Genomic DNA, 9,496 nt, shown 5'->3' on the forward strand with positions numbered 1-9,496 from the left:
AAGTAAAAAGATGAAATTATGAGCGAGTATAAATGCAATAACGAGTAATTTTATAGATATATAATAACTATTACTTAGTATGATGAATTACTTTTTTTTTTTTAAGAAAAAGAGAATATTCCTAGGTATATATTTGGTTATTAGATTTTTTAATTTTTACTTCTTTATATATATTTTTATAAGTAAGATTTATATTACAAACCATGGGCATAAAGAGATTATTTTAATTTTCAGTATAACTTAAACTTCATCACGTATTAAAACATATTTCCTAAAAAATTTCTTGATTTCCTTATAATTGTTCAACAAAAATTTTTAAGGTGTTAACTGCTTACCAAAATTTTTCTAACCGGTTAATTTTAACTAGATTTTAATTTACCCATGTCTTTTGTTGTCCCATCATTATCTTGATACAGCGAAATATGGACCAATGTTGGATAGCAATTTAGTTATTTTTTATCTATATGTTTTGGTTTTTTAAAAATTCTCTTTTTGTTTTGATTTTTTGATTAAATAGTTATTAAGAGTGCAAGGGTAACGTTGTAAATTTGTGACTTTTGATAGAGAGATTTGGTCTTGTCAATAGATAGGAGAGGAGAGTGAGATTTTATAAATCTTTAAAAGAACTGAGGTGGCATTCGGTCGCACATCGGAATCGGATTCAGATTCGGAATCGGATATCTTGGGTTTGGAATGAGATCATTCATTCCAATACATTTGTTTGGTTCAAGTACCTGGAATGTGTATCATTACTATAGTTGATGTTTGGTTCGTCGACTCTTTCGGAATAGAATATAATAAATATATTATAAACCACATCGTAAATGATAGTTATTGGCTCTTTGTAAATGGGATATAAGAAATTTTCACTAATTAAATATATTTGTATAAATGTATTAGTAAATTTAGTCTAACTAATTAATAATTTCTATTAGTAAGCATGTATAATTATTAGTATAATTGATAATATTAATTGTATTACATAAATTAATATACATTATATAATACATATAACTAATAATATTATTATTATAAGTTTGTAACTAATTAAATTAAATATTATATATAATTAAATATAAATATACAAATGTTATAATACAAATATATAATTATAATTATATAATATATACAAATATTAATTATACTACTATTTTATATAAATATAATATATATTACATATTAAATATAGTTATTATTATATATTCTTATATTTAAAATAATAATTATTATTATAATTATATAACTTATTAATATTACATACATGTATATATTATAATTATATGCACATATAATATACATAATTTATAATATATATTATATAGGTATAATTATATTTAACTAAATAATTATAATATATAATTATATAATATAATAATAGCATTATTATAAGTTTGTAACTAATTAAATTAAATATTATATATATAATTAATTATAATTATACAAATGTTATAATATAAATATATAATTATAATTATATAATATATAAATATTAATTGTACTAATATTTTATATAAATATAATGCATATTAATATTAGATATAGTTATTATTATAATTATTATATTTAAAATAATAAATATAATTATATAATTATATAATTTATTAATATTATATACATGTATATATTATAATTATATGCACATATAATATACATTTATAAATATACATATATATTATAAATATTATTATATAATATTAATAAATTTATAATATATATATTATATAAATATAATTATATTTAACTAAATAATTATAACATATATTTATATAATATACTAATATTATAATAAAATATTATAATTATAATATATTATATATATGTATATATTATAATATAAATATAAATATATAATATATATAATATATATAAATATTAATTATACTAAATATTATGTAATTATAAGATTTTGGAATCACACTTGGGTTTTGGACAAAACCCACCCTTTGACTAGGGAACGGAGAGATGCCAAATTTTTAGAAATCATTCTAAAATTTCAATTCTCGTACCAGTGAACCAAACACCAGTTATGAAATTTATTTCATTACTTCATTCCGATACCCTTTTACCAAACTAGCCTGAGTGATATTACGAGTATCTCACGGGAGGCCGGAATTATCCGTTCTCAAAAAGCATGAAGGCATGCGCAAAGAATGACGAAGCTGTATTTGGAAATCTACGGTCTGGATCAAACTGGACCAGCTCGGCTTGATTTGATTGATGGTGGTGGGTGGTGACTTCCAATAAAGCACAAACGCATACGCCCATTATGATTACAAAGTTGCACATGGGATCCACAATCTTCATCAAAATGGACGATATCAAGTCGAGCTCGTCCAGTTGGATCAAGACAGAAATTAACTGTCCAAAGCAAGTTGAATTCATCCAATTCGATCAAGACTGTTAGCTGTTTGGTGCAGTTGAATTGGCAATCACGCTGATAACCAGCCTAAATATTGGCCCCTCTGAATCAAATCAAGCCGAGGTCATCTAATTTTTTCTGGACTGTGACTTTCTTTTGTCAAGAAGTCAATTGACTTTTACTGACTAAACAAACCTAATCCCAAGAGCATACTTCAAAAGCCGACAATTCTTAGAGCAGTCCCAGGAGACTTATCTACCCAACAAATCCCAACCCCCTCCCCGATGTGGAATTATAACTCACTTAACCACCCTGCTACTAAGAGTGTACTAACCCCAAGTGAAATCCGGACTGTGACTTTCTTGGTGCAGTTGAATTGACAACCACGCCAGCAACCAAATATTGCCCGGTGGGCGAAATCTTAAAAAGCAGTACTGCGCTACTTTAATGGGTCATGCTCGTCATGCATTAGAAAAACGTGACGAGAAAAGTCAAATAATTGTTCTTTGGTGTTCGACTTCATTCAGCAGGGCAGCTGCTGGACTTGTCGAGTGCTTATTGCTTAAAGGGCCCGACCCCATGAGCGGGTTTGCAAATTTTTGTGGTTACAAAATAAAACTACTATAACAGCAAATATAGTATTTATTACAAGTTTTGGCATTTAAGGCTTGCACTTGAGTAGATTTAATTGTTAAAAATTTAATAATCTAAATTGTACTACATCATCTTGTTAAGTAGTGTGACACAATTTAAACCATTGAATATTTGAAATTTGGATTTACCAAAGTTTTGGATTTTATTAGATAGGGTAACAACAAGATTGGAAGTAAATCTAAGAAATACTTCAATTAGTAGAATTTTTTGTCAAAATACCTATTAAGTGCTTGTTTTCTGAGTGCATACTTGCATAAGCACTTTTTCTATTTGATAATACGTAAGTTTGAATTTCTAAAACATATTTTTCTTTTCATTTAATTCAAAATTTATAATAAATTTGTTAAAATTTGATTTTTTATTTTTTTGAAACATAAAAGTTGCTCTAAAAGCACCAAAACTTTTGTCAAAAGCGTTTTAATAGCCAAAAACTTTACTACTAAATTCAGGTAACAATGCTCACCAAATATGTTAAAAGTGCTTTAATCTTGTAAAAATACTTTTTTAATAAAAATATCATAATTCCAAATGGGGCCATAGCAGGGTTAGAAATGTAAATTCATGTACGGTGGAAGCTAAGAGAAGAATCACATTCTGTTTTACTACTACTACCCTCATTAGTTCTGGAGTCCACGGACTGGTGAGGCTCAAATCCAATAATATCTTTGAAGCCTCAATTCCAATTATTTTTACTCTATCGTTTCAGGAAAAAATTTTGAATTATTTTGACTGAAACATACGATTTTTCAATTCGATACCGGCAGTGTGAATATTTTGTTGTATAAGTGGACCTAAATACATGACACCTAACCTCTATATAAATTTGAAATATGTTTTTTATATGAGTAGTATGTATTTACACCTACTAGTGCAACAAAGCTTTTGCTTGTTTGAGAAAAGTAATTTAAACGCTATAGTAAAATCTAATGCATCAAACTTTCGAAGCTTCAATCGTGGTTAATTTGAATGAAATGTGATCATTGGATTGGAAAACATTAGTTCTTGGTAACTAGATTAATGATGATTGACAAACAAGAAAAAGAGTCATAAACTAAACGTAGTAGAAATCTAGATGATTAATTTTCTCAAATTCATCATATTAAAAATTTTGTTGGAAAATTGATTTATTTTCCTTTTAGGCAAGTTCTTCTTTGTGTGGTAGGTTACCAATTCCCTAATTGTTTCTCGTTACTCGTAGCAGTGGCCAAATTATTTCCTAATTGTAGGGTTTAGGTTTAGCACAAGTTATTTCCTTAATTTACTTCTGTGGACCAAGTAAATAATGTACCCTAATAATGTACCCTACAAATTAGTGGATTTACGTTCTACAAATTTACCCAAGCACAGAGGAGTAAGAAAGCTCTTGGTGGGGGATAGGGGTGATACACGACTTAAACAAGGGATACACGTGGTACTCGATTTTTCTTTTTTAACTCTCATAGTAAGAAGTGGTTCTCTTGGTGGATGTAAACCACAACTTATGTGTCACTCGTGTTTCATACTAGTTCTTATTTTCGTAAAATTGTCAACCCTAAAGCAATATTTTTAAACCAAGATCAAAGAATGAACTAGAAGAGCTTCTGGTTCATGGTTCAATTGAAGCAACCAGCTCAACTCGGATTCAAAGTTTTAATCATTAATTATTCATTTTATTATTAAAATATTTAAATAAAACTAAAATATTTGTTTTAAAAATAAAAATTTAGTGAAATTGGACTATACATCCCAGTTTTTATAGGTTCAACTGGAACTTGATTGGGTTTGATCGGTTTCATTGAATCTTTGAATTAGATAAGAGGCATGGTCGTTTTGCGGTTCGACCTATCAAACCGGCCGATCTAATTCAATTTTCAAAACATTGCTCTAAAGTTCTCAAATAGCTATGCTCAATCCACAACAAATTGGTACTAGAGCTCCATTAGGGTTCTAATCAACTATCAACAAAGTGGTTAGATTTTATATTTTAGTTGTTCTTCTCATGTTTGTTTCGGATTAGACTATTTTGATGCACTCCAGGCAACAAGGCATGTTTTGCACTCTCGGGCGACGAATTTACTTGTGAAGTCAAGGTATTGGATTGGTGAAAATCAAAATGCTAGATAGTCAAATTCATGTAGTCAATGTCCCAAAAAAGCGAAGCAACAGAATTTTCTTGAACCAGCTAAATTCCAAAGTTTTTTTTTTTTGGCTGCAGGTTGAGTCTTGAATCAAACATGACGGATGTCTTGTTAGAAGGAAAGTAGTAATTTACACCATTTGATTACCTAAGCGAATTTGGAGCGGAGCGCAAGATAAAAGTCTACTAAAAGTTGGACTCTGTTAGCTACATATGCTCATTTATTGATTAAATTACCAAGTGAAAACAAAACTATATTGGTTCAAAATATGTGATTTGTCACCAAGATAATTGATGGTTAAATGCAAATTGATCAATCGTTTCATTAGTTTGTTGTTTAATATAAGATAGCCAAGTTAGAAATTAGGAAATTGGTTTAATTTCTTTTATACAAATACTTTTTTGAGTGGGAAGTAGCCAATTTTCTAATCATTTCTAGTTATTTAGAGTAATAGCTAAGTTGTTTTTTAGTTGTAGGGTTTGAGGTTTAAGGACATGTTATTTCCTTATTTTACTTGTGTTCCACAAATGAAATTCTTGAATTTTTTCCTTTTTTCCTCTCTTTTTGTAATTATGAGTGGTTTGTAGCATGGATATAGCCTGGTTATCACTAAATTGTTAGTTCTACATATTTAAAATAGTTGCGCCTGATCCCAAACAACTTAAATATATAATGACCCATCTAAGAAAATAGTACCAGTGAACGATGGGTTATTCTTCAATGTAGAAGAGTCCAGACGAAGCCAATTAATCTAAGTGAAGAAAAAGACTTTGACCTTTTATTTTACATCACATTGATATTTTTTGGCTCGATCGGGACATCTTTATGAATCAGAATTATCCCATTGCAGCTGTTATAGTTTTATTGTCGTTTCAAATGAGATTGATAGTAAACATGGACTTTGTCCTTTGACAGTTAGCCTTGTTTGGTTTGCAATTTTCTAAGGAAAAATGGTAAGGATTAATCTTTTATATACTAATAATGTATACACTATTACCATTGAATGTATAAAAACTCATCTGAATTTAAATTTAAATTTTGTTCATGTGTTGACATTTAATCGTAATAATATATACATTGTCAGTATATAGAAGATTTGCTCAAATTATTACATCTTTTATGGACATATTTTTTAATAAATTTTAAACTAATTTACATTAAATCGTTATAATATATTATCTTACATAAACTGTCAAAAATAGTATCTTGAGCTGATTCCAATGGCTAATCATTTAGAAAATTTGAGTGTGTCTGCATTGACTTATGTTACAAATATCATTTGCGAATGCACGTACACAGCAATAAAGATAAAAGCCCTACAAGTACACTACAACACACTCCAATAAACAAACATCATTAGCCCTCCCAACTACCACCACCCGCGGCCCCCCAATCCTCCAACCTTCATCTGTGGACTGGATAATTCCTCACATGCGGGTGTTAAACGTGGTAGGTGAAGTTACAAATTATGTCTACAAAAAATATTGCGTAATTAACGAATTAAACATGTTTTTTGATCTTTCTAACTTAGCACTTGAACTCATTATTGTCCATAATTAGCATCCAACGCCTAGAACTGTCACTGTGTTCATCACCGTATATTCACTTTACATCTTGTTGTAACTTGACTTTGATCGAGATCTTATTCACTTCTAGAAGTTGATAATTTTTCTACTATTTTTTGCAAGCACATAAGCAACGACAATCATGAGCATGTACTAAAACAAAAACTGGAATCAAGACATACAAATTATTGACCAGATAATTGATTGTTGAATTGTCCTTTCAACATCCAAAATGTACTTCATTGCAAAAATATATGTTGTAAACAATATTAGCGTCTAAAAATGTGCTTTAGTTGCTATATTGAGATTATAAAACATGATTTTAAAGGTAATTTTTTCTCCTATTGTATACCTTAATCTCAAATAATCTTTCGGAAGAGTTACCATGAGGAACCCTAAGGAAGAACTCATAAGGACAAGAGTAAATAAACAAACACAAGACAAGAGGAATCGGTCTGCCCTTGTGTTTTGGTGATTACCAGAGTTTGTTTCCATAAGAAGATTTGAAAAAAAAAAATTTCAAATTTTATTCTACTTACATCATAATCACAATTTCCAACTATTTTTTTATCTCACATACATCATATTATAAAAAGTGCTACAGTAATTATTTCAAATAATCGCCTATTAATTTTTTAACTTGCAGAAAAATGCATTTCTGCTTTTTATATCACCTATTTCTCATTTTCATTTGATTCTCACGTACTACATGATAAGTTCGTACACTTCGCCATTATAATACGGTCACAACCAACTTCTCTCTCTCTCTCTTCCTTTTCCTTTTCTTTACAATTATTTCTTAAAATTAGACTAAGTTCATGAAAATGCTAATTCACAATTATGATCTGCTATTAAAGTAATTCAAATCCAGACCTAGCATATTTGAGCACTTGTTCAAAGTGGTGTGCAGTGTCAGCAGGATGGGCTTCCACTCTTGGTCTCTCTGGCAGCACCCATCGTCCATCACTATTCCTCACCATCCCTTTGTTCTCATCTTGCCTCCATTTTGGTGGCACCCCATAATCTCTCTTCAAGAAATCAGAATCCTTGTTCACAAGTGCAATATCCCTTTTTGTGACCAATCTAAACGGCCTACCTCTGCCATGAAATCCATCAACCAAGTGTAAATGAGCCTCAAGATTATGTGCACATCCAAGATCACTATTGGCCTTCAGAAATGGTGAATGAGTATGGTCCAATGCCAACTCCACTCCAACATGAGCATAACTCCAAGGAAATGATATAACTTCTTCAATATACTTTTGGTATTGAAACTTCTCATTTGTAATAATTCCAGGAACTGTTGGAACTTTATCATGGACATTGACAATTCTCAAGACCTTAACGCCGAGTTCATCACATCTTTCTTTGAACCTGAGATTTCCAACTCTCGGACCTGCAAAGGAGAAAACTGTAATTGGGATTTTCTTAGTACCTGTTTTTGTGATGTTTAATTTCATCTCGGAAATATCATATGCGCTCAACAAAGCCAGAGCTGCTCCAAGACTATGTCCTGTTATTGTGATGCTTAATTCTTCCCCTTCGTATCTCTGTATAAGTCTGTTCACTTCAGCTAGTACTTGCTCACGAGCTGAAAACGAGCAATAGTTGCACGTATTCTCTTTGGTGGTGTATAGATCGAAGAACCCTGACTCGATTTTTATTGATGGATCATCGCGGAAATGAGCTGGATGTAAGAAGTCCTTGAGATCATGAATCCATTCGAGGTATGTCACTGTGCCTCTCCATGAAATAAGAATATCACGGCGCCCGAGCCTTTTGATCTCATCTTCATCCACTGTAACTGCAACATAGCCCATCCAGTTTGCATGTTGACTCCAAATACTGCTCATGTTGGATTTCTGGAAAAATTTTGGTAAATCTATGTTTGAAGTTGCATACAAGTATCTTCTCATTTGATAGCCTCTGTCAGCCATGTCTAGCTTATCAAAGAAATCTGCAGGTTGGTACTTGCACGTGCCACAATACTTTGAGTGAGGATCAAAGTCGAATGAATCATAACATGCTTGTGCAAATTCACCACACCGAATAATTTCTTGGCGAAGATGAGAATTCATGGGGTCTAGTAGGCCTTCCCAGTGGTAGCACCCTTGAATTTCTCTCCAGACTTGATTGAAGGTTCTACTGTCTTGTGCATATTCTTGTGCTTCTTTGACTTCTGATGTCAAGCTTGAAACTGAAGCACATTTGATGAGTTTTCTAATTGATTTTTTTCGGGAAAAACTTTGTTTTAAGAAGAAAAGGTTGCTTGTTTCTATAGTTTTCCATGTGGCGGATGGCCATTGAGGTTCATGGCTCTTGTTCATGGGGATGTTGAAAGAGAATCGGATAAAAGCCATGGAAATTCCTATTCTTGATACAAGTCTTTCTGAGCTATGTTCTGTTTGGGGCTTGGAAGAGAGGGAGGAGGAGATAGAGGTATGGTTGGGGTGGAGATGGGGGCCAAGGGAGTAGGAGAGTTCATTAAATTTTGATGGAAAAAATTGGAGTTTGTGGTAGAAAAAAGTTGATCGCTATGTAGAGGGGGACAAAAATGGACATCCAACTGCTCGCACCGATTCGAACGTGATTGAAATTACATAAATTGATGTTTATAGTAAGCTTCTTAAAATTGTAATTAGGATGGTCTGCATTTTATTGGATGATCAATCCCACGATCTGACGAATTTTCTGCACATGGACCACTGATGAATGATGTTTGAGACGCCCCTTATGATTTGGTTTGATTTAGCTAAACGTAAAGCTACCCATGCTCCTAATTAACCGGTGGATTTGGAAAC

At 31.1% G+C, this 9,496-nt stretch overlaps 1 protein-coding gene across 1 annotated transcript; it reads right to left on the bottom strand.

Annotated features, from left to right (window-relative positions):
• Window positions 1–7,247: 7,247 nt before the first annotated feature.
• Window positions 7,248–9,496, bottom strand: LOC113701783 (phospholipase A1-Igamma3, chloroplastic-like). Its single transcript, XM_027222583.2, has one exon. It carries the CDS (start codon window positions 9,053–9,055, stop codon window positions 7,547–7,549), a length of 1,509 nt encoding a protein of 502 aa, XP_027078384.1. The 5' UTR covers window positions 9,056–9,496; the 3' UTR covers window positions 7,248–7,546.

Source organism: Coffea arabica, chromosome 1e, assembly GCF_036785885.1.
Source record: "Coffea arabica cultivar ET-39 chromosome 1e, Coffea Arabica ET-39 HiFi, whole genome shotgun sequence".
Classification (NCBI taxonomy): domain Eukaryota; kingdom Viridiplantae; phylum Streptophyta; class Magnoliopsida; order Gentianales; family Rubiaceae; genus Coffea; species Coffea arabica.

Bases quoted from the DNA above. Each gene is read 5' to 3' on its own strand.
- LOC113701783 (XM_027222583.2), bottom strand. From the start codon at position 9,055: ATGGCTTTTATCCGATTCTCTTTCAACATCCCCATGAACAAGAGCCAT.